Below are 26965 nucleotides of genomic sequence, written 5' to 3'. Positions count from 1 at the left end.
ACAAAAAAGTTTAAATGGCTTAAATGACTCCTAATTGTCGATTGTGGCACCCTCTAGAAGATAAACCGAAATCGTCGATAAATTTGAATTAATCATCTCCAAAAACCCCTATATAATAAATTTCGTGAAATTAGCCCGAACGATTCCAGAGATATTGAAGAAAATTTGATTTAATTTTTCAACTTTGACACCCTGTATCTCAGTTATTTTCAACTTTTGGTATAACATAAATTTATCTATATTGCATTGTTTTTATGTCATAAATCCATCGTTGCTCTGTGTCCCATTACTTAAGACTCACCCTGTATATGTCAGAAGAAAAAACTTCTTCTTATAGAGAAAACAAAAACGCAAGTTTGAGAGAGACTTCTTTATTTGACAACGATTGGGAATGGAATGCCCTCGCAAGGTGTCGGAGTCATTCCCCGGGTATCTGTTTTTTTTCATCCAATAAACCTGCCATACCATCCACATTCTTCCCACGCTTACATCCCTCAGTTATTCCTTCTTCACACCCCATATGATAAAAACAGACCCTCTTTATCTTTTAACGCAACGATCTACTTTTACAAGTACAAGTTTAGTCCATTTCTAAGGGAACACTCATAGGTGCTTGTGACATACCACATATGCCCAAGGATAAGATATAACACTATCCTTGTAAGGTGGCAGGTTTATTGGTTGCTTTAAGCGAATTAATAACTACCCCGTGTCACTTACTTTATGAAAGCTCACATATATTACTGCAGTTGGTATTTTGAACTTGGTTTTTTAAATTCTCCCCAGCTTCTCAATCGGGTTGAGATCTGGCGATTGAGGCGGAGAATTCAATAATTTTGGCACATTATATGTCAACCGTTGCTTTACGATTCCAGCAGTGTGCTTGGGATCGTTGTCTTGTTGAAAATAAAAAATTCTAAGCATGTTCAATTTTTCGGCAAAAGATGTCAAATTGGTTTTTAGGATATCGAGGTAAACATTTTTATCCATTATTCCTTTAATTTCGTGCAGGTTCCCAGTACCACTACTCCCCACAGCACCCTACAACACTAAAGATCATCTTCCATGCTTGACTGTTTTGACAAGATGTTTATTATGAAGCTCGGTGTTTGATTTTCTCCATACTATTTGTCTCCCATTTGATCCAAATAAGTTAATTTTTGTTTCGTCAGTGAAAATCACGGTGTTCCAGAACTCAGCAGGTTCATGAACATATTTTTTTGCGTATTCAAGACGTTCCTGTCGATTATTTTTGATATACAAGGTTTCTTTCATGCTATTCTACCGTTGTAAACACTTTTTCTAAGAACTCTTCGTACCGTTTCAATTGACTCAGGTTTGTTTACTCTTTGGGAGGTTTCTTTCGTTAATTTTGAAACACTTTTTTTCCTATTAATCCTCATTTCACGTAAGATGAATCTTTCATCTTTTTCAGACAATAATTTTTTCCGTCCTCTTCCAGGCTTATTTTGTATTAATTCCTCATAGCGATATCTGTTTATAATCCACTGCACTGTGGAAAGGATCTTGCCTATTAATTAAGCAATTTTCTCATTGTACTTCCCGTAGAATAAAGTTTTACTTCTAATTTACTCGTTGCAAGAGAAGACTCGTTGCAGTTTGCGTTCTTTTGTTTATCATAGTTATCATATTTGCCACAATGAATGCAGTAAACTCAACTGAAGGAATTATGGCTAAGCTCTTTCGGGCTATAAAAATGAATCCCATGTTTTGTACAGTTAATTTTGTGTCAGCATTTATGGTCGATTACAGTTTATTACTTATTAGTTTTGAACTGAAACTGCTTTGTGACTTGTTTTGAAGCATATTCCGTTCCATACATATTTGTAATAGATACAGTGGCTCACAGTCAAAATGATGCACGCCTAAATTTTCCAAATTTGCTATGATAATTTATTTTTTATAATATACGTCAAATAGCAAATAAAAGCTACTTAAAAAACTATTCCCTGGGATACGAAATAATCATATATTATACTAAACTAGATTTTTAAAATACATTTTTTCATAATAGCACTTCACAATAAAAAAAAATGCATGAAGGGAATACAGGTAAAAACCATATTTACTAATAACATTCCAATGTTTCTCGTTTGTAGCAAGTTGTATTTAGTTCAATTTATATTCTGCAGCAGTTTACATACAGTGGCGGCAAAAAGTATTTGCACACCGCGATTTTCACGATTTCTAAGTTTATTGTTGTAAATAAAAAAAAACACTTTACATATAAAGAGTATATTAAATAATTATATGGTCTCTGTCAACCAAAAGTTTATACAAATTGAATATTGGTGCGAAAAAAAAATGATTAAAACCGCTTGGAATAAAGTATTTGCATACTGCAACTGCTCGGATTTCTTTATCTGTTTATTGGTGTATTAAAAATGTCTTTTTTTCCATCGATATCACTAAAATATTTCTCGATGTTTCAAATAACTTATAGGTAGTTTTAAAAATAATTCAGTTCGCAAACATGGTGAAAACAAGAGAACTAAGTGCTGGTACAAGAGCAAACGTGATTTTACTTAGAAATCAGGGAAATTCTTATCGGAAAATTGCTAACTACCTTCAGTTAAACTTTTCCACTGTCCGATACATTATCAAAAGATATGAGGAGCGAGGTACAACCGAAAATAAGATTCGCAAAGGACGTTCACGGAAGCTTAATTTGAGAACACAGAGGAAACTAAAAAATGAAGTTCTCAAAAATCCTACCATAAGCGCATCAACTTTAGCAAATATGGTCCGAACTAGTACTGGAGTCCAGGTTAGTGAAAGAACCATAAGAAATTCTTTGAATTCGGAAGGCCTCTATGGTAGAGTTCCTCGGAGAAAACAATACGTCAGTGTAGCAAACAGGAAAAAGTGCCTGGTATTTGCAAAGGAATATATCAGGAAGTCGATAACTTTTTGGGAAAATGTCATCTTTTCAGACCAGAGCAAGATCAATTTGTTTGGTTCAGATGGTAGGAAAACAATCTGGCGAAAACCCAATGAAGATTTAAAGAAACAAAATGTTCGAGTTTCAGTGAAACATGGTGGTGGACATATTGTGGTGTGGGGCTGTGTTTCCTACCATGGGGTGGGTATGCTTGTTCCAATAGAAGGGAATTTAAATGCGACAAGTTACATCAACATACTCCGAAGTAACTTAAGGCAAAGTGCTGCCAAAATGGACATTGAAAATAAATATATATTCCAACAGGACAATGATCCAGAACATACTGCCAAAAAAACCAAGGAATGGCTATTATATAATGTTGGCAGACAATTGCATACACCACCACAATCTCCTGACATTAATATAATTGAAAACTTATGGCACCATTTAGATCAAAGAATCAGAAAGCATACAATTTCAGGACGCGATCAAATTAAAGACATATTAGCTGAAGAATGGGAAAAAATTGATTGCAACTACCAGGTTTGTAAATATGAAACCGGAATTTGCCTCCAAATATCCCTAGTGGTCAATATACGTAATATTATCGTGTTGTTAGGGCACTATATCTCTTATTTACATCTGAGAATGATTTTTAAATCATAACAATACAGGTTCAATACTGCAGGACAGTTTGCAACAGCTTTGAGTATGTCGAATTTTGTGCCTACAAATTACGATTTGCCGACAGCATTGATTTTCTGTTACCACTTGAAAAAAACGGCTGCAGATTCACATCGCATGCTTGTTGAAGCTTACGGTGAACATGCCCTTGGAAAATCACAGTGCTGTGAGTGGTTTAAAAAATTCAAAAGTGGCAATTTTGACATGAATAACGAAGAGCGTGGAAAACCACCGAAAAAGTTTGAAGACGGCGAGTTGCGAGCTTCGTTAGATGAGGACAATGCTCAAACGCAACAACAATTAGCGAATCAATAAAATGTGACACGAGAAGCCATTTCCATTCGTTTGAAAGCTATGGGAAAAATTCAGAAGATAGGAAAATGGGTCTCACATGAACTCGATGAAAGACAGCAAGAAAATCGAAAAATCACTTGCCAATTGTTGCTTACCAGGTATAACAGAAAGTCATTTCTTCATCGAATTGTGACTGGTGACGAAAAATGGATCTATTTTGAGAATCCCAAACGTAAAAAATCATGGGTAACTCGAGGCGAACCGTCAGCATCGTCAGCAAGACCAAGTCGATATCGACGGAAAACAATGCTCTGTGTTTGGTGGGATCAAAAAGGCGTAATTTATTATGAGCTGCTAAAACCTGGAGAAACAGTTAATACTGAACGTTACCGACAACAAATGATGGACTTGCATCGAGCTTTGCGTGAAAGACGACCAGAATATCAAGAACGGCAACACAAGGTGATATTGCTTCATGATAATGCACCATCACACACTGCAAAACTGGTGAAGGAAACGATTGGGACGTCTCATTGAGAAGTTCTATCGCATGCGGCTTATTCACCCGACTTAGCACCATCCGATTATCACTTATTTGCATCGATGGAACACGCTCTTGCAGAACAGCACTTCACCTCTTACGAAACAGTTCAAAAATGGCTCGATGAACGGTTTGCCTCAAAAGAACGACAGTTCTTTTGGCGTGGCATCCACAAATTGCCAGAGAGATGGGAAAAATCTATATGTAACGATGGGAAATATTTCGAATAAAATATTTTTTATAATTATTGCGCAGCTAAGTTATACTTTTTATTAAAAGATTCCGGTTTCATATTTACAGACTTGGTATATACAAATATTGGTCCATTCTATGCCAAGACGCTTACAAGCGATAATTGATACAAATGGGCTTTTTACTAAATATTAAAGCTTTCAAAGCTTTAAAAATTCAAGCCAGTTGCAGTGTGCAAATACTTTATTCCAAGCGGTTTTAATCATTTTTTTTTCGCACCAATATTCAATTTGTATAAACTTTTGGTTGACAGAGACCATATAATTATTTAATATACTCTTTATGTGTAAAGTGTTTTTTTGAATTTACAACAATAAACTTAGAAATCGTGAAAATCGCGGTGTGCAAATACTTTTTGCCGCCACTGTATGTATGTGCATATTAAAAGTGCAATGGGTCGCCACACATCCATTGAGATAAGAGAGGCAGTAATTTTCAACTTTCAAAAACGCACAAGTCAAAGAAAAATTGCGGAAATTCTTAATTTGAGCTCTTCGACAGTTCAACACATAATAGAACGATATAAAAAGGAGAGTCATATTATCAGCAAATTTCGTAAAAGCAGCCGAAAAATTTTTAATCAACACGATGAACGATGGATTTATAGAAAGATGAGAGAAAACCCCAAACTAAGTGCACCAAAATTGACTGATTTGATGGAGAAATACTTAAATAAGAAAGTATGTGTTGGAACAGTACGAAGATGTTTACGTGTCAAAGGTCTTCATGGCAGAATTGCCAGGAAAGAGCCATACATTAGCCCGAAAAATAAGAATTCGAGGTTACTGTTTGCTAGAAAGTATTTAAAACAGGACTTAGAATTTTCGAAAACTGTTATTTTCACTGATGAAAGTAAATATAACTTGTTTGGCAGTGACGGAAAAATAAATGTTTGGAGAAAATCAAATGAAGAGTTATTACTTCAACATTTAAAAAACATCGTAAAGCACGGAGGAGGAAACGTGATGGTTTGGGGATGTGTAGTTGCCTCCGGAGTCGGCAACTTACATATCATCGAAGGAAATATGGACAGATTTATGTATTTAGATATATTGAAAACAAATCTTGAAGCTAGTGCCGAAAAATTGAAGTTGAGTGGTCATTGTAAATTCTATCAAGACAATGACCCTAAGCACTCCGCAAAAATTGTGAAGAAATGGTTACTTTATCATTGTCCATCAGTTATAAAAACTCCTGCTCAATCACCAGGCTTGAATATAATTGAAAATGTCTGGAATGAACTCGACGTAGAAGCTAGAAAACATCATATTTCCAACAAACATGACTTGAAGAGAGCTCTATCAGAAGAATGGGCCAAACTAGATCCAGATTTTTTAAAGAAATTAGTTGAATCAATTTCTAATCGTTTAAAAGAAGTAATTAAAACAAAAGGTGGAGCTAATTGATATTAGTTCGTAATAGAAATTATGTTCATGAATATTTTTCTTTATGCATCATTTTGATTGTGATCATCATTTTTTAATTAAATTACGTTTGCAGCGACACGGCACAAGTTAGAACAATTCTTTATTTGACTAGTTAATTTCATATTAATTAAAAATGAAATAATTTAATAAAACAGATATAAATGTTTTTATAAAAAAAAATTAAAACGAAATCATCAGTAAAAATTAGCTGCATCATTTCGACTGTGAGCCACTGTATATGTTCGTTAAAATAATTTTAAAAAATTTTGAAACACTTACTTTTGACAGATTTATCAATTTTTACGATGTGTACGGTCAATTTTGTGAATAACTGTATAGTTCGGATTTTAAAGACCCCAATTCCGAATTAATACCAATATGTGTAATGAGTTGCGCTGGTTTCAAGCATTTAAGAGCACTATGTAACATGTATGTAGGGTTACGCAACTAACCCTATGTTTTAGTTAGTACCTATTTTGTAAATATTCATTAATTTTAAGATAGCAATACCCTTTGAGACACGGCACTGGTAGGCATTGGCCAGAGCATGAGAATTTCCTATGCCATGCTTTGTCGATGTTGGAAATCCCCGCAATAAAACCGGGTCGGCATTGGAGCTGCATATAGTGGACTTTGTCGGTGCTGGGATTGCCCGCAATAGACCTTGTCGGTCCCACAGCTGCAGTTCCAATTCCCGGCTAAGATGCCACGGTTTGATGCGGCAAATGGTGCAGATGGCACCCTAGCGAAAGTACGCCCATGGTTTATCACCATGGGCGTTGGTACTTAAGATTGGACAAGGCATGGAGGGCTCTCTTCTTCTTGCCCTTGTTTTTGGGATACGGTCGGTCATTGTAACGCAGTCGTCGTGTCCGCGCTCATTACATTCATTAGTCTGTATATTCCTTGTTAATAAACGTAAACTTGTATACCTTCTCTCTGACCTGTGATTTTATTACAAAGATATAACCAACATCCTATATCTTAAGTAGCATTAAAAACACCCGATGCTACATGTATAGGATTATTAATAATGTAACATATATGGTAATAAATGATAATAACTAGCGTCGCTTAAATTCTCAGGTGTTCGTTACTATTATGTATAAATCATTAGGAGAATTTCAGTTGAGCGCGATATCTGAAAGGAAGTTTTCAGGGCGTAATTGTCTGCAGTTAAATGTGGGTATAACCTGCTACCTCAAGACAAAGCCATTATTAGACAACGAAATTAATTTTTCATACACATTATTAGAATTTTCAGTAGATTGCTAGAAGCCGTTTATTCTGAAATCTGTCTCATAAGGAAGAAGGAAAATACCTTTTCTGAAATATAACGTCTATTCACCCCTAAGATAATTAATCGAGGTTTCCTTTTTAAACACTTTCTCAGGAACTTCCTAAATGTCCCTCATTAAGTGAGGAAAAACCGCTAATGGGTATTATTTCCCCTCAGGAATTTTTAATGGGGGAAACTGCATAAGTTTTATGATCTTTGTCTCTAAAATTTGATTGTAATTCAACATTAAAATTTGAAGGAAAATTAGCGAGAAACTTTCCGGTGCGTCCTTTAACATTCGAGGTAGGTGAAAACAATTGTTTATTAAATTTCAAATACATATTTAACAATAAATTTAATTAAACATGTGTTCGCAAACACCCCAATTACCGACGTTGAAAGTAAACTTCACGGTTTAATTAGCCTGTATCTAAACTAACAACAGCAGTACTTCTGTTTTTAGGGCACTTCAGCCATGATTTCAATCATCTCAAACGAGGATAATTTACTGCTATATTCCAGTTGAAGAAGGTTTCCCAGAATATCAGCCCAAACAAGATAAGTTTCGTTTATAAATTGAATGAACGTAAGTTCGAGAACAGTCTAATAATCAAAAGTAATTTAATTAGTGAGTCTGAGAGCTCAAACGAAGCGAGTAATTTTTATCTAATTATTAATACGTTATTAACATTGGCGTTAATATTTTGTTTTCGGAAATACGTGTAAGTTTACCGAAGAAATATTACTGAGACAAATCCTACGAAACCTTTATTTTCAAGAGATTCAAATAATATGATCAGTATTTTTTGTGATCAAATCGAATTCTTTGGTATCGCTTTTGCAGTTGCCCGGGGGGCGAAAATGCAGATTATTTTCCATTTTAAAATGTCAAAGTGTTTAGCCGGATAAAAAGAAAAGTCCTCGAAACCTTCGGATCTTTGATGTAATAAAATGAGAGGCTTTGAAAGGACCTTTACTTTCTTATTGAAGAGAACAGATACCTGATATTACGAGTACCCTCTTAGGGATATGTGGCATTTTATTCCTGTATTCCTTTTAGTGATAAAACCGATATTAATAGTCTTCAATATTCCTAAACAGCATGAAAATTATTTTTGGAATAGTTAGCAATAATAGAGGTTATAATTGTATCTAAAGTCTGTTCGATATCTTTGACCTTCCTTATGAAATATACCTAATAGGGCGAAAAACTCACCATGTGGAAAATGAAAAAAACAGAAATAATTAAATAAATAGTATATTTACTAGCTTTTTGTTTCAAGTTCCGTATTGCCTTGTCAGGAATATTGGAGAATTCGTATATAATAAATTATGGATAGGCATTTTACGTCGTAAATTGGAAGCACAAACAAAATAATATGCCACAAGAAGGTTTTTTTATCCCACAATTTCGCCGTAAAAAGGTAATTTTGTTGTCGCAAAAACATCTAGATGGACCAATCAATAACAGATTTTGAGGATTACACACAAGTATCGAGGAACATGTTGTATATACAAACACGCATATGGGGTGCCTGGAAATGGAGTGCAAATATTTAGCAGGGCGATTCCTTAAATAAATAAAATGTTTGAAACATTGTGACTAATTTAATTAAAATTATCGTTTCGTAATTGGGCAGATACAGGTACTCGACACGGATGCAAGAGAAGGATTTAATTGGCTAAGGACATCTTGCAAAAAGTCACTACTTATCCAGCTCACCCTGTGTTATTTCAAAACTTTGCAGAGATCGAATAATTAAATTAGATTTTGTCTACAGCACTTGAAGACGATGGCTGCCAACTGTTTAGGCTGAATTTCTACTAATTACGTTGTGTTTATGTCATTTCCATTTGTCTGATAAGAGAGAACTGTTTGGCCGAAAGGAAAAAAGCAGCTTGCAGATTTCCTTAACAATTTACGGAATAAAAAATAACAGTCTAAGCACGGCAATGGAAGTCTGATGATACATCTTTAAGGCTTTCGAATGTGTTGAACGTAGTTTCTTGCTTCTCTGTAATTTTTTAGATCACAAATCCTCATCAATATGGCGAATTGAATAATAATCTATCTGCACGTCCAACCACAGGGTGTTAGGGAAAGAACTTTCGTGAATTTTAGCAGTGATTAAGAACATCTTTTGAGAAAAAAAGTTCCTTACAACGGAGCTCCAAAACCTAATGGTGTTAAAAAAAAATTGTTAAAGTTGGCAACCAAAAACCTATGATAAGCTTAAAATTTCAAATAAATATTGAAAAATTTATTTGATAAATGTTGATTGTTTGACATGTAACAAAAAAATATAAAATTATTTTACAATAACATTACGAAAACCATTTTAAAACTTAATGGCAAAGCAAACTTAACCGGCAACGCCGCACTGAACCCGAAGACCTGACCCTTTAAAGGGTCGCCTCAGTTAACTTTGCGGGTGAAGCCATAAAGCATTGGATCAGTGGCAGTAAACAGGTATTGGTGCCAAAAAAACTGTGTAAAAAATGCATACTTATTTTATGTGACTACTTAGGGAGATATCAAAATGAAATAAAAAAGAACGCGACGTTGCCAATTTTCAAAAGATTTTTTTTCTTGTTTTCCGTAGAAATTATTGTATTTAGGACTCCTATTTTAAGGATTTTTTTTATTGAAAATAATGGTCATAATAATTGGTTAAACTTACGAAAGTTTTTTTCCCTAACACTCAGTATACGAAAATATTCAGGTGTCAGTTCTTGGTTATCTATTCTTTCTTTTACGTGTTAATGATTTTTCTATATGTGATTGTTTTTGCATCGTGTTATTCAAAGCAGATTGCTATCGATACCCTTTATGATGAGAAATTTGTGATGCAGTCATGAGGCACCGGTTAGGACAATTGAGTAATGCGGGGAAATTAAAGTGATGCCAATCGAAATTTCAGATTAGAAAAGAGAGCTGAATAACTTAATAGTTTGGGATGGGCATAGTATATATATACGTAAAGAAACTTGCAGAGAACACTTCGGCAGGTTACACATTCTCATCTTACCATACTTTTACATTTACATATCTGGCCTAAATTGGGATTCATAACAACACCAACAATTTTACTGAACCCTGTGACGTAGACACATTTCACTCCCAAAATGATTGAATTTATTCAGTAAATTACTTTGAGATATGAAGGATATTGATTCTGGAAATTTTAAACCAAGAAAATTCATTTTCCAAAGACTGTATATTTTGTTAATCTTCTCTATGTAAGCAGAAAAATATTATACCTACTTATTTGATTAAAAGCGGTTAAAACATCAGCAGGCGTTATTTTACTTTACAGCGCGCTGCCAAGAGCGACGGACGTTATTGGAACTTTACAGCCCGTTGCCGAGAACGGGGGACCGTAAAAATAAAACAACGCCCGATGGTCCTCACCTCATTGTTTTCGCCACGAAAACTAAGGTGTAAACAAACAATTTCAAGCCGTTTGTGCGTAAAAGGCTTTTTCACAAAAGTCACTTCTAAAATTGAGTGTCTGAATTTTCATTTTCAGAGGGTTATAAAGGTTCTAATGCTATGAAACTTTTTGAATGGATTTTATGGACTTTCCCAAAAGTGAATGGATCAGGCAATTTTCACATCATTTTTGATCTTTCTGGTTTTACTTTATACAACGTTTCGGTTTAAGGTGCTTACGGCCGTCCTTAATGGCCTCAATCTAGTTGAAATTTTAGCCGAAAATTTAAGGTACTGGATGTATGTTTTTTTTTTGTTCTGTCAAGTGCAAACAATTAATCTCCGTAATCAGCTTTTCCAGTCCGAGCTTATTTTATGTCGCGGACGGGAAGTTGAACCTGTCAGCTTTTTTCCAATGTAAACTCAGTTTACGATTTAATGGAACGATAAAGGTTTTTGCGGGGAAAATGCACAAATTGCAATCCATTTTCCTTAAAATTATATTTCAGTTTGACGTACAACTTTAGTCGATTTGGGATAGGTTCGGGAATAATGGCTAATGGCATTCAATTTCCAGGAGACCCTATTTCATTAAAAGCAAATTGCACCGCAATGTTCTAAATACGTACATAATAAGCGAAGTTCCCTGCTTTTAATCGTTGGCAGTAAACTTTCTAAGAGGGTGTAAAATTGGAAGGGCGCCACAAAGTTTGCTCAAAAGGGCCCGAAATCCACTTCTTCCCTTGAAATTCCTAAATGTTCTATTTTTACCTTGAGTGTATAGCAGGGACTGCATGGGCGACTTAAAGTTTTGCGATAAACTAAATATTTTTTTAATACTAGAGTTCATGGAAATTTCAATGCAGAAAATTGCAACTAATCCATACATAATAATTTTCTCCTCTTTAAAATCGCAGAGAAAAGAATGTTTGACATATATTCGGATTAACTCAAATCTTTTACTGCTATCGCATTCCCTAATGGTGTTTCGAAAATGAAAAATTAACTATTTTATGAGACGACAATATTATTTAACCATATGAGCATTCCAGGCACATATTGGATGGATAATGTTAAAGGGTTAAATGAATATTTCAGCAGATTCTGTATGCAAGGCGCTGAATTTGCCATACAGTATCTGGCAGATAACCCAAATTCAGCATCCGTGGAATACAAATTGTATGCAGCCGAGTTTCAACATTCCCATATTGTTTGGAACGTTTTTCTTATATTGTTTTTGTTTAAGAATTATGTGCTTCCAATGGCAAATCGTAATTTTCCAAGTTGGTATAGGCTTTCATCAAAACATGAAATTACGTTTTTTCACTTATATAATTTAAATGTAAAAAGTCATAAATCTAATTTCATATAATTATAATATCTGACTAATATGGGGTTTTCCCTAATGGTTGGAAACTTTCTGAAATTATAACCGATAAAGTAATGTAGTTACAATCCCAATCAAAGGGCTTTTTTTTCAACATGTTATGGGTGAAGCTGAAAATAACATTCGTTTAAATATTAGAAAAGTTATTTCGTTACCCGAAATGAGATATTTTATATTGTATTCTATTTGTAAAATTAATGCGGCACTGGAAAAACTCTTGCTGGTCAGTTGAGTGTAAGTGAAAGTGCAAAGTCGAGGAACACCACTTTGTGAATTTTGAGGGCATTCGAAGGGTTAAGACTTTTCCTTTTGGCAGATTCTATTTTCCATGCTCAGTATTCCACAAGGTTAGTTACGTGGAGAAATTGAAAAAACCAGAGGATCAAACGGAATTTTGGAAGTTGAAGGAGATAAAACATCGGGGCTCCCTCATGTCGAATTTCCGGAAATTGTTTTTTTATGTGGGAAACATGAATCGATGAGGTCAACTTACTGTGGCTAACATCGATAACAACCTGCTTTGTATTGTATATTGGGTGAGTAGTATATAATGATACATAAAGCAAAGGTTGATTTGTCCTGTACCTTAATTCAAAAAGTTAATATACAGGGTGTCCCACAAGTGTTTCATTATATTTCATTGGGTAATAGTACATTGAAAAATAATATGACTTCCTATATAAACCATATTCCAATAATGCTTCATTAAGAAGATACAGGGTGTTAAACTTAAAACACACCTGGAATATTTCAACGTATCAGAGTATCAATGAACAGGCGAGCTCAATTATGTATTGAACAAAATGGCCACCAATTTGAACAATTTCTATAATGTTATAGCAAATAAATAATATTTAAAACAAACTTAATATTATTAAAACCATTTAGAGAATATCGTGCATATAGACGGTATTCAATTTTTTACTGGCAAACGATACGTCGGACGAAAAAGAGTCAAGTGAGCATTTTTCTTCTAAATGAAATTAAACTTCTAAAAATAATTTTTATTTTGATAAAAAGCAGTGGCGCACCATGTTTTTCTTTAAAAATGTGCTGAGAGGTGTCCGTACGCACGTCACTGGTGAAACAAAAATAGCCCTTTTGCATAAATAAATGCGTCTACATTAACTCTCAAAACATGCCAAATTTCACTTACATATCTCAAACGGTTTTGAATATATCAATAAAAGTTAGATTTTTTAAGTAAAGTTTAACACCCTGTATCTTCTTAATGAAGCATTATTGGAATATGGTTTATATAGGGAGTCATATTATTTTTCAATGTACTATTACCCACTGAAATATAATGAAACACTTGTGAGACACCCTGTATATTAACGAATATATAGGGAGCCAAAGTTGCACCTTTATTACGGCTTTTGCCTTTTAACTTTTATAAAAATTGGGAGAACTTAGGAAAAACATAACTTTAATAATTAAACCAGCGCTTCTGACATTTTTTGTCTTGTCATCATAATTCCGAATTCCACACCTCTAATTTATGATTTAAATATTATTATATAAACTTACGAATACAACACCATGGATTTTCCGTGCACACCATCAACTTTAGTTCAGATGAAATACACTGTTACCTGTAAAAAAAAAATTAATACTTAGTGGCTGTTAAATTTTTGTGGTTACGGCTAACAATGCTATTTTATGCTCGGAAATATGGAAGATAAAATCTTCTGTAGGAGTTTATGGACTTCCTGTTTCTGAATGCCATAGAAGTTTTATAGCACTCAAAAAGCACTTCTACAGTAAGAACCGGGTGAACTGGATGGATTTTAGAGTCAAGGACCACCAATGTAATCGACTTTCATATTCTGGTCTAAATTCTAAGACGTTAGAACAAAGTTAAACAGAATAGAGGAGTCTTTCATAGTTTCCGCAGTAATTGCAATATAAAGTTTCTAAATTAATGGGGAATTCAAAACTTAGACCACTAAAGGCATCACAAATTTAGCATGAGAATGACTATGCATTTCTAAAAATGAAGGTTAGACGAGGAACCTTGTCGGTTTATGCTTAAGAATTTGTTTAAATGATACGATGTCTCTACGTGATGGTTATTTTAGGTTTGGTACAATCGGTACACATTTTCCCGACATCTAAACGATCAAACCTTCGAAAATCATTTTTTTAAATCGATTTTTTTTTTAAGTATCCAAATAAAACCTGCAAAACCCCTTTAAAATAAATTTTGAAATTATTACCATGCTTTAACAGTAACACTGCCAATAAATAAAATAAACAAACGAGTTATTCATCATTTATCCTGATAAATTTACATAAAATCCTTTAAAAAATATTTCACCTGACCTTAAAAAGCTCATATTAAATAAGCTTTTCTTACAAATACAAACAGAGCGGTGGCGTTTAGAATAACTTGGAAAAATGCTGAAAGTTCTTTTCAGAGCGTTTTCTTCTTTCATTTGATCAGATGAGTTGTGTCTAGTACGATCTGATAGAGATAAATCAAAGAGAAATCTTCGATGAATTTAACATTGCTGAGTGATGTTTTAGATTCTATAAACGAAAGTTATAGAAACTTTAATCTTAGCTACTCTTAGGCATGATTACTCGTAGTTCACTCTGCCATATATTATTTCACAGTTTAAAACCCGAAAAAGTGTCCTTTAAGCTTCCTGTAATCTCCTTCCCTGGGTGCTTGATGGATAACACGCTAATGTCAAATAAGGTCAGGAAAATGACTTTATTAAAAAGTATTCATAATGGAGAAAGTGATTATGGGTGTCAAGATTACAAGTCGACAAATGATAAATCGTCAACTTCCCCTTTTTATATTAAAGCAATTTATTTGGTTTTTGTGGTGCGATTGCTTTAAAATTGCGTGTTCACTTCACAGAGAACATGACACTTCTGATTAAATTTTTCTCGGTAGTTTCACTTTCTCGGCATTAACTCCGAAAAACCATTACAAAATAATAATACTTCGTGATTACTTTAATGCGACTTTTCCACTGCTTCGTTTCTATTACTTCGAAAAGGTATCCGTTTCTCGTTACGGGAATTGGCTTTCCAATTCCGATGCTGAAACTCTGAAGCCAGAATTTCAATGCAGCAGTGTGAAATGGGCACCGCTTGATCGAATCTCAAGCTAAAACTTATTGAATTAAATTAACTTTCTATATAAGATCACATGCCGACCTGTAGTTTGGACTTTGCACAATCATATTGACTGATTAAAGTTCTTGAATACAGGATCTTACAATTAAAGTGGGAGTGCTGAAATTTTTGTTCAGCGTTGGGAGTTTAGGTTTTAAATAAAAATAAAAATTATACATGTAATATAGAATAAATAGAGGTAACACGGAAAAAACCGAAATTTAAATCCGACAAATTCGCTAGATTTTAACCAACTCTCTGCATTTTCATTCTTATTAACGCAGAATTTCGATTCACGCCTCGACACTCCCCACGAGTGAAAGTCATTTTTTTCTGAGCATAAATTTGTTTATTCGAAAAGTTAAATACACAAATTCCTGCAGCTTTGTCGATTACACTCTTCTTTCATTAAACAGTCATAATTTTTCGAATAAACCTCCATTAAGCCACGACCTGTAGGCATAAATGCGATTACATGACTGAGCGCACTTCAAACAGGTGCTACACCTAACAACATTTTAAACCGTAAATAACCCTGTGGAACATGTTGCCTCATTTTAATCAATTTTGTAGGAAAAACGATTTTGTGGTCCTCGGATTTATTGGCTTATGATTTGTTAATGTGACTTATGTTGATTGCTGTTGTTGTGAAACTTTTCATGTCCCTTGACCAGGTTTTGATGATTAAGTTTGAGAAGTTTCTCGATATTCGATGTAATATTTGACCAAGAAAGTAATGTATTTAAGGGAATTTCATTAAAAAGCTGAAAGAATTGTCATGGGAAAAGGAGGACGGATAAATCAGAAATCAAAAAGACCACAAGAATTATTGCTATTGGTAAATGCTATACTCTGTATATTTTTTTATTTTCCTCAAGTCTAGATATCTTGAAGGGTACAGTGTATATTATGCTTTATACCAGCAAGGAAATAAAATAAAAAGGTCATAGGGCTGATTATTGTTGAGTCACCTGTATTTGTTCCTTTCAATACAGCATCGTATTATATTTTATCGCTTTTCTTTATCGCTAGGGTATCTAGTAAGCTACAGTCTGAATTATATCAACAATCTGTATTTTTCCAATCAATGGCCATAGGAATTAGGATTGAAAAACCTACAGGTTGGGTTATTTAAACCCAACATCCTGTACATTTTTGCATTTTTCTCATATCTAAATCCCCCATTTCTATTGAAAACGGGATGTTTCTGATTAATTTCAAAAACGTGTATCTACGTAAAACATTTGTGGCGGAATATTTATATGCAACTTTGCATCGCGCTTCGGCATCCCTGAAAGTTAAATTAAATTTTCAATTCTCCACAGACGGAATATAAACAAAACGTGTTCCTCTTCCAAATGAAACTTCACAAGTTTTCCTAATAGTATGACTGAAGTTTTCTGGGATTTCGGGCGATGAAATTTCAGCCCGGCTAAATGAGATTGAGTTTTTGAACTTTCACTGCTTCTTTTCATCCAGCACAGAAGAGAGACTTCCGTGGCAAATTTAGTAAAAGCAAATCATCGTCAAATTTTTGATAAATTGCCGTCCGAAAATGGAAAATTTTAGTTATTGCTTAACTGGATTAAAACATCACAGATTTTACTGGGAGCTTGTCCTTCAAAATGAAATAAACTACTTAGATATCGATTTTACTACTGCCGTAAGAGCAGAACTTCTCACAAATGAGGTTATTGCCAAAGAACGTATTATTCTGTAGGGATCTACGGCTCGACTGTTTTTATAAACTGCTTGACTTACTCAAGTCAAACTTCATATATAGAAAATCAAGTCAAGGTACCACAAATCTTATTACTTGAAAAATTCGTTTTGAATCAATGTTGGTTCGAGTTAATTCAGCTTTGCAGAATCCCATAAAGTGAAAAAATTTGTTTCGAATTCAAGTTATCATTCCTGTTTTCTCCATAACGTTACCAAAAGAGCACGGGGTAAAATTTAAAATACTAATGTGGGTTATACTAGATTGTCGGAGTTCCATTCCATTAGCTCAGTCTATACCACTTTTGAGGGAAACTCAAGCCTTCCCTAGGATAATGCAATTTTAATGGCGCTTTTCCTTAGAATGTACCAACTTGAGCAAGGTATCTTCAAGTCTGAAAATATCGATTATGTAAATCGATTTAACCGAAAGGTCATGAAAATAACCATGCTACCATCTGCATCCAGAAGATCAACGCTGAAAGTTTCAAATTCCCACTCTCGTGATGACCGATTACTGTTTTTGGTAAGTTCTTTAGCTACAAATATCCCTAACTTTTTATTTGAAAGATCAATATAACTTATTATCGACATTCCTATACAGTTATGGGGCATACATAAGGCTACAACTTTTTGCCCGCTCGTCAATATTCAGTGTATCATCTCTGTGATTCATATTGAATCAACGGTTGTCGTTTAACGAAAATTCTAATAAGCATATCTGTAACGTGCCTGCTAACTGCTTTATTCTACTAAAGTATAAATTGATACTAGTATGACCATAATGAATTAGTTTAGGGCCAACAAAACAGTACAATAAAGGATTATTTTAAATAGAATAGGACATATATAATTCAGCTACATTTTAATAGAACTAGAAGAACTAATGATACTTTTATTAGACCTCGCTTGTGCAATTCGCTATAAAATGAAAATTGCATGTTCGCATGTTTCTCGCCTGGAAATGCCAAGATGGTTCACTAGAAATGCCCTTCAAAGCTTCTCCAAATTTTAAAACTCCATTTCTGCATTTAGGGTAGAAACTAAATGAAAGTAGTTTCTTAATTTGCTTGCACATTAGTGAAATATAAGACCAAAGTTGTAATAACATTCATGGACATATTGTTTATGCCCAATATCTGTGACCCTTAATTGGACTTCTCGGTTATTTGGACATGTTTCTTCGTTTTCTACATTTCCTGTTTTGTGCCGCGAATGCTCAAAATTTCTCTATGTAGCACATGCATGTTTTGGATATCTGAGAATGTAGTTACCGAATTGCAATAATTGGTACGTTCGCAGCTGCCATAACTACATTCAAATCCAAAGCGAGCTTTCAAATTTTTAAGTTCGCGAGCCGCTGAAAATAGTACGTGTTTCCACGTGCATGCCCCTTTAAATAGCAGCTTTGTTTGCACATGTAAGTAAATTCTACTACAACTTTATTTGATATTCCGCAAGTTAGGAAAACTTTGAAGCACTTCTATTATGAAGCCGCCTACGTAATTGAGTCAATACTACCTTGCAAGGTTATAATTGTAAATCTAACAATGGAAAAAAATTCTACCTAGCAGAGGAAAATGGCAAATATTTGATCATTCGCCAAAATTCAACAGTTTTTCAGAAGAAATGTAAAGGTGTTGACACTGCAAATAAGCCGCAGTCTGTTATTTCGTCTTCGTCGACGGTGGCAAATATCGGGTTGAACAATAAAATCCAAAAAAAAAATTTAATTAAAAATAAACAAAAAGCGGGATTCTCCGCTAAACAAGCGTCGATACTGGTGATATACTAGCCGGAATAATAAAAGTTGGGTTATTTTTCGGAATGCACATACTTTTTCCAGCTTAATGGGCTTGAGAGTGAAACCTGGATAAAATTCCCATTATGATGATACTTTAAACTTTTAAGTCATCTGGTTTCACGGCTTTGGAAGTTTATAGCTATGAGCGTTAAACAAAAAATTAGGCATTATTATGTACTGCAAGGCTCACAGAAAACATTCATATTTTGATGAAAAAATTTTAGGTATTACATATGTATGTACCAGTAAGTTTTGAAATAATTTCCATATCAGTCAAAATCAGCTACCTCCGTCAATGCGATGTGTACCTAAATTAAATAAGCTGCTTAATTCCAGAAACATCACCTAAATCCTAACAAATCCCAGTAATTTGTCTGCATTTCAGTGAGACAGTAAGTAATGGCGGAGCTAAATTAAAATTCGTCTGGCGGTCTGTAGCGGATGTGTGGTCAAAAAAACGCTCAGAACTCGTTAGTAGTTCGAAATTTCTTTCTGTTTTAATGTTATTCCGACTTCATTACTATTGTTAAACGTTTAACGAAATACAACGAGGTCTGTCTATTTAATTCACTCCAACAGGAACTGCATTTCTGCAGCACTGATTCGGTGATATGTGTCTTTTTTGTCCGGAGAAAATTGCAGTAGTATAATACAATTAGCAAGGAGAAAAGAAAATTAAGTTATCACTTCTGAAAATTAGTTCAAGGGATTTTCTCTGAAAAATTGAAACACAAATCAATTATTAGTTTCTTGGTTAGTATTCATGATGTTGCATTCTCGAAAACCTCGACACAACCACATAAATAAATCAACACAGCCATTGTAAAATGCAAATCCTTCCATATTTAAGCCTCTTACGCGAGAGGCTCTCAAGCCAAATTTCTCCAGTATTTATTGCTTCATCATGGCAAAACGCTAGACCAGTATTTTCTCCCTAATTTATCATGCAATTTCAATCAATCTTCTCATAATCAATTCCCCAAAAGTGGAAGTATAACATGTGGAAATTTCGATAAAATCCTGCTTCCGCGTTTAATCTATGCAAATAATCCTCGGTTTGACGCCACTTATGTTTAGTGGCTCAATGATCAATCACTTACCCTAGCCAATGGGCATTAGGCCAATAAACATAATTTATTATAGCAAATTGATGAGATCATCAATTGTTGGTAACTCGAATAAACTTGCATATAGTTTACACATTTCATTAATCAGTAATTGCAGTCAGATATGCTGTGGGGTGAAAGGATCCAGAGTCCAAGCAAAGTAAATTTTGAAAGCAAAATGTAAATATATGCCATGAGCGTGCAAATTCAACTTTGGTCTTATGTTTCGCTGATATACGAGAGAACAAACACATTAGGAAACTATTTTCCTTTGGTTTCTAACCTAACTAGACAGAATAGTGCATTCTATAACAAGTATGAAATGGAAGTTTCTTGTTGTTTGAAAGGTAAATTGTGAACTAATCCAATAGTGTGTTAGTGGAAGAGAAAAAGGGAAGGGAGTGAGAAAGGGAGAGAAAGAAAGAGAGGGAGAAAGAGAAAGAAAGAGAGAGAGAGAAAGAAAAGGACACGAAGATAAGGACAGAAAGGAGAAGAAAATATTTATATAAATGTTTTTATATTACATATAATACATAGGGTCATTCGCGGTGAGTGTCCTATTAAAAGTTTACGGGGTTCTAATATACATAGCTAGAGATCTGAAATTTTGGATACTGATGTAATAGAGTTTGATCTGTTGAATTAAAATATTGGTATCGTTGCGACGTTGACAGATCTATGTGGAACTGACAACAACTTTGTTATTTTAAATGGCACACCCTGTATTTTATTACATTTTCGAATTTCCCCAAAGATTTAAACCCCAGTTTATCTATCATATGCCATAGCTACGATGAACCGTTTTCGAAATAAATAATTTTTTTTACTGATTTGGAAACAAACAGTTCTAAATTGAAAAGTGCATATCTTTTCAGCTATCGCAGCTAGAGAGTTGAAATTTGAGCTACAAACTCTTATTAGTTATATGTATCTTTTAATATTATATATTTTTGGGATTTATATACAGGGTGTGGAAAAAATAGTGCGATATCAGAAGGATATAAATACGAGCATTAAATGAGAATCTTAAATAGAACATCCTATATTTTTGGATGGCATCTGAAAGATCAATAACTTCTCTATCGAAAAGCATTATACATTAATATAATTGTTTTCAGTTGTTTTTGAGATATTGGCAAATATTTTTTTATAAATTGTTTATAATAATTTTCAACAAAATCTCCAATTTTATTTATTTTACGTAGATCTAGTTTATTATAAATGATGTTACAATTTCGTTTATTTTACGTTGTCAACCCATAACCACCTCCTAACCGAATCAACTAATAAGTGGTGCCTTTTACTCTCAAAGATTCTAATATTTATTTCGAAACCGGTTCATCATAGCTATGGTATACGATAGATAAACTGAGGTTTAAATCTTCCGGGAAATTCGAAAATGTAATAAAATACAGGGTGTGCCATTTAAAATAACAAAGTTGTTGTCAGTTACAAATGGATCTGTCAACGTCGCAACGATGCCAATGTTTTAATTCAACAGATCAAACTTCATTACATCAGTAATCAAAATTTCAGATCTCTCGCTATATTAGAATCCCGTAACCTTTTAATAGGACACTCACCGTGAATGACCCTGTATATATATATATACATGTAATGGGACCACTACTGGTTCAATTTTAAATATGGAGAAAAGTTTATTGAAAGTTATTCTATCTCGTTCGAAATAGGGTTCTAAATTTCTACAAGGTTGGTAATTATGTGTGTCAATAGAAACCAGGGGAATTACCTTATACTAGAATTGTACTTCCCCTGTTTCGTTCAGACAGTCAAAACTAAGGTGGTCATAATAATAGGACCAGTGTATTAAAAGCTCGTTATTTTTTTAATAACTTTCATAATTCCTCATTCATTAGAATAGCAATTGAAAGGTAAGTCCAATTAATTATTTCGAAGCATTTTGATGCATTTTAATAATTAATATACAAACAGATGGGGCGTAAAAACCACTGTTCTTTAACTGAAAGAATTAGAAGACGAACACTTAGAGATGAGGGCAATTCCCTGCGTCAAATTTCTTAAAAACTAGGAAGATCGAAAACGTTAATAATAAATGCTCTCAAACACGAAGAACAACAAGAAAATCGCGGTCGTAAGAGGAAAACAACCATTTTGACCGACCGCCGAATAAAGCGAGAATCCCAAAAAAACCCTTTTTTAAGTTCCAAAGAACTTCAAAAGGACCTAAAATTGGAAATAAGTTCCAGAACTATCCGAAGACGATTGCAGGAAGTTCATTTACATGGCCGAGTGGCTCGAAAGGTACCGTTGTTATCAAAAACAAACAAATTAAAAAGAATAAAATGTGCGAAAAATCATCTTCGCTTTGAAAACGAAGATGATAACATAAAATTGTGGAAAAATGTTCTTTTTTCGGATGAAACAAAAATTAATTTGTTTGGTTCAGATGGTCGACGGTACGTGAGGCGGCCACCAAAACATGAATTGCTTCCAAAACATACTCTAAAACTCTTAAACATGGAGGTGGTAATATAAAATTGTGGGGTTGCTTCTCTTGGTTCGGTGTTGGTCCTATTTATTGGATAAAAGGAATCCTGAACCAAGAGGAATACCTTAAAATAATGAAAAATGTTATGCTATTATATGCTTCGGAAGAAATGCCATGAATTTGGAAATATCAACAAGATAATGATCCGAAACATACGGCTAGGCGAGTGAAACAATTTTTTCAAAATGAAGCAATTTCTGTTGTGCCATGGCCTTCACAATCGCCGGATCTGAGTCCCACCGAAAATCTTTGGGTACACCTTAAGGCTGCTGTGAGGAATCATCAGGTCAAAAATAAAGAAGAACTGTGGTCCGTAGTCCAACGGGAATGGGAAGCTATTCCTGTTGAGCTCTTCCAGCGTTTAATAAGATCAATGCCTAAAAGATTAAAGGCAGTGATTGCCCAAAAGGGAGAAGCAACGAAATATTAAACATTAGGCCATATTCAATTGCTAATTTCGTTTTTTTCCTTTTTTTTGATAATGTTTTACCAGTTCTATTTTTATGACCTCATATTTATTTTGTTTTTATTGTTTTATTGAAGACTTTTATTTATTTTTCGTTAAATTATATTTTTGTATATTGTTTTCTTTATTATTAAATGTATTCTAGTTTTTTTTGTTCTAATTTTTTATCTCTTTACTGATAAAAATAAAAAATTGAAATTTTTGAAGTGGTCCTATTTTTATGGCCACCACGGTATATATACGATATACGAGTATAACGAGTTTACTCTGCAATCACATTTTGTTTCGTTTTTGAAATTGAAGGCTTCCGATTTTCCAAAGGTAAATGTGAACGAACAGGAAAGTAAAAAGGTGTAAATTCCAAGACATTCTTTCGCCTAAGTCACGAAAAGAAAAAAGGTAAAACCTGGATACACTACCTGGAAAAGGGAGAAACACAGTAAAAAGAATAAAGATTTTTCCCCGATTATATTAGTTACTTCGACCCACATTATAATATCTTATAGTATTTTAAATATAAAAAAGGAAAATTTAAATCCTGACCTAAAACACTCGTCGCGCAATCAATAATATAAGTAGTCCATGCATCAAGATACATTTTCTCTTGAAGCCCGTACTTTAACCAACGTCATCATCCAACCATTTCACCTTGCTTCCATCCAATTTTCCCTCCATTCAGCAGACTTATATACGTAGGCTCGTTAAACTAATTACAAGTAATCACACACAAATTGAATCAGAGCCTTTAATGGCAAGTCTTTTCTTGGCACTCGTGTACGGTAATGGACGACCCAATAAGTTTAACGTTAAGTATTAAAATAAAAATCTGTTGGCGTCAATATTGTCTTTATATGTTTTCTAAATTAATTGACACCAAACCAGACTTCACATAACTATTTGGTTTATTACTCTAATAAATTTATAAGGTGGCAACTGCGTTTTAGGTCTAATTTTAAGTTACGATTAATTCATTTTGTATATTTAATGCAAAGGTTTTTCATATGTACATCAACGAAAATGAATAAATCTTAGTTAAATTTAGAGCCACAAGAAAAATATGAAAAATCTCTGGCAAAAAATTAATATTTAATTCGTTCAATCGCAACCGAATCGGTTTGAAAAGTAATTTGCAGTGTGATTCTCAAAAGCATTGTGAATGCCAAATTGGATTTTTAATCGTATTGCATGGCGAATAGTTAAATAAGGAGATATCTTATAAATAGAAAGAAATATTCAATTATATGCGATTTGAAACGAGATAAAATGGAACCTTTTTGGAATTTTATTTCAAAGATGAATACAATTTAAAAGAAACAGAAAATTTTATATTATACCAGAAATATGATACAAATTTTGTAATTTTTTACTAAGCTTGTAGAATGTTCGATAGTGTAGGTGAAAATTTCTAATTTTAACGTTTTCTTCTGGCAATAAATTATTCAATTCAATTTGGCTTCCATCGTACCAAAAATGACTTTTGACACCCTATTAAATATGCAGGACGATGAGCATCAGCACAAGCAATAAAAGCTCTATAAATATTTCAGAATGAATTCGGGGGTTGTAGCAAAAAAACTACAGAGGATCGTGAGCGACATTGTCTGAGCCTCTATGAGGCCCTAGGGCAATGTAATGCATAATCCAATAAACGAGGGTGAAAGTATTTTTATATCTACCGTGAGAGAAAGTATAAAATTTTTCGGTAAATATAGAATTGAGTATTAAGCACTAATGAAATTAATTTCTTCTAGAACGGTGAGGATTTTGCATTGTTACGCAAAAATTATATCGAAACTCCCTCGATGTCCCAATAACATTAATAAGTTTATTTCACACGATTTAAGTAGTAAATCCCTTTTATTTTTCAAGAATTCTTGCAGTCGCATAAAAAGTATCGGAGCTTTTCGTGCGCGTTATATAATATACTATTATTATACAGTTGCACGGTACGTAACGGTTAACTTTAATGAAAAATCCCGAGGTGCTGGATAACCGTTATTTATCCCAAGTTCAATAAAAAAAAAAACAGTATTTTTTAGTCATTTTTATGAGTCAAAACAACAACAAAAATTTTTATTGAGAATCAGCGAATCGAAGTATAATTTTATTAGAAGACATTGCAAAAAAAATTTGAATTCTATTTGAAATTAATTAGAACACCATTTTGCATATTTTTGTGAAGAAGTTACAGATTCATGTGCAAACTCCACTGTTTGCAATTGAAGCCGCATTTTTACCTTGTGGAAAAAAATTCGCATGCATAAAATTCTGCAAATTAAACTTTTCTCTTGGTGTTTCAACAGTTCTGTTCCTAAAAACAATCGTCTGAACTATTTCCCAGATGTTTTACCTTAAATAAAATTCATCACAATAAAATCCCGAAACGACATCACCCAAAAATCAAAGTCCAAAACAACTGTCCGACACCGGGAAAACAGCGCTCACAGCAACTCGTTATGCAGAACGAACTCAGCAGGCTCAGCGATTGTGAGCAATGCGCTATGCTTAGCGCCCGGTTTGAATCTACAAGTTCAAAACGTCGTATTTGAGAAAATCGCGTCGCGACGCATGCGTCTCCGGCGTCACTACAGCCACCGATTTTGCTCCTTATGATTCGTAATACACATACGAAAAACGGGGTGTGAAAATTGGAATAACAATATACCTCATGGATGAAATTTGGATATAAGCGCTGGCAAGTTTCGTTCAAGGGAGATCTATAAAAAGGATCCATAAAAGGAATAAAGAGTGGTTTATGGCCAGAAATTGTCGGCAGTTACGGTTATGGGTGGTGTATATTTTAAGGCTGGATGTAGGCACTTACCTGGGATCGGATTAAGTTTATTTTTCTGGATTTTGGAAGGAATTTAGGGTTTATTCTTTTATGAAGACTTTTTTACCACTCGACTCTAATCTCAGATAAGGTAAACTGGTGTGTGGCTAAATTAACTTTGTCTATTAATGATCTTGTTTATCTTACTACAGGCTCATGTAGATTATATTGTTTTTCATTATTGTTCCAAAATGTTCTCAAATTTTAATTATTTTAGGAAACGCGGTATTGTAACTGAAAGAATTGGAGAGATTTATGTTCTAGTGGTTTGATTAGAAAGAAAGTTTCACACTTAAATAAATAAAATCTTTAGAATTTCGCTGGTCTGAGTTAAATAAGGGACCAATAAAATATTTCGAGTTGATTAAAATATCAAAATATATCTCAAAATCTCAATCGAGATCATTTTTATAGAATCCATATATTGCGATCCCTAGCGAATTCCATTTTCGGAATTGATTATTCAATTAAACGAAATATAAGGCATGATTCCTAACATCTATTAATAAAAGTTCGGTATCAGGACAGTCCATATTTCTGGGTCAAACACTGTTCTATAATATCAATTAATCTAGGCTAAATCTTTGAAGGCAGATATTTAGACTTATTCCCTTTATATTAATCGGATTAATATTCAGGAATAAATGAAGGAAATATTCTCCCCCATTTCAAACTAAAAGATGGAAATAAAGATTACCGTAAACTTAATTTGTTTGAACGCCCAAAAATGCAAATATCGCAATTTCCTCTTATTCCATATTCGGTTAATTCGCTATTTCGCCTTTATATCAAACTTGTAGAGAATATCGTGCTAGGTGCTACTGTTTCGCTTTAAATTTGGCACTCAACCATATCGCATGAGCCAAATGTGCATTTGCGGCGCATTAGTGACGATTTTTAATTTTTTTTAATTACGAATTTAAAGTTCAAAATCGAAGTCGAATATTGCGCCCTCATCGATTAACAAAACGAAATCCCAATATTTGAAATTTTGGTTTTAACTCGGACTTTTTCAATCCTTAGCCCATAAAATAAACGCATAGACTTAAAACCATTTGCGGTCAGAATGTCCGAGATTGGTCCCAATTACTTGCAAAGAAGTTTATATTATATTAATAATGTACTTTCTATATTAATAGAAAGCTTAATCAGCTTTTGCATCGTATCTGCATCTAA

At 33.8% G+C, this 26965-nt stretch overlaps 2 protein-coding genes across 6 annotated transcripts in view; one reads left to right on the top strand and one right to left on the bottom strand.

Moving 5' to 3' along the window:
* LOC136341163 (5-hydroxytryptamine receptor-like) overlaps positions 1 to 26965 on the bottom strand; it is a 142423-nt gene that overhangs the window by 104315 nt on the left and 11143 nt on the right. For 2 of the 5 annotated variants that reach the window (XM_066285869.1, XM_066286209.1), the window contains exons 1-2: positions 25307 to 25460; positions 13730 to 13794 (exon numbers count right to left, since the gene is read on the bottom strand). The gene's annotated coding sequence lies outside the window, so the exon portion shown is untranslated. Of the gene's footprint in view, positions 1 to 13729; positions 13795 to 25306; positions 25461 to 26965 lie in introns of those variants that run through there. The other 3 variants (XM_066285958.1, XM_066286041.1, XM_066286116.1) reach the window with 2 other exon arrangements.
* On the top strand, positions 2416 to 3026 carry LOC136350880 (uncharacterized). The gene is made up of 2 exons (XM_066303021.1): positions 2416 to 2893; positions 2955 to 3026. The coding sequence occupies exons 1-2, from the start codon at positions 2495 to 2497 to the stop codon at positions 3024 to 3026; spliced, it is 471 nt and encodes a 156-aa protein (XP_066159118.1). The 5' UTR covers positions 2416 to 2494.

Source organism: Euwallacea fornicatus, chromosome 1 (genome assembly GCF_040115645.1).
Source record: "Euwallacea fornicatus isolate EFF26 chromosome 1, ASM4011564v1, whole genome shotgun sequence".
NCBI classification, from domain to species: Eukaryota; Metazoa; Arthropoda; class Insecta; order Coleoptera; family Curculionidae; genus Euwallacea; species Euwallacea fornicatus.
Note: the sequence above shows the minus strand (reverse complement) of the source record. Positions and strands in the feature narration are given on the sequence as shown.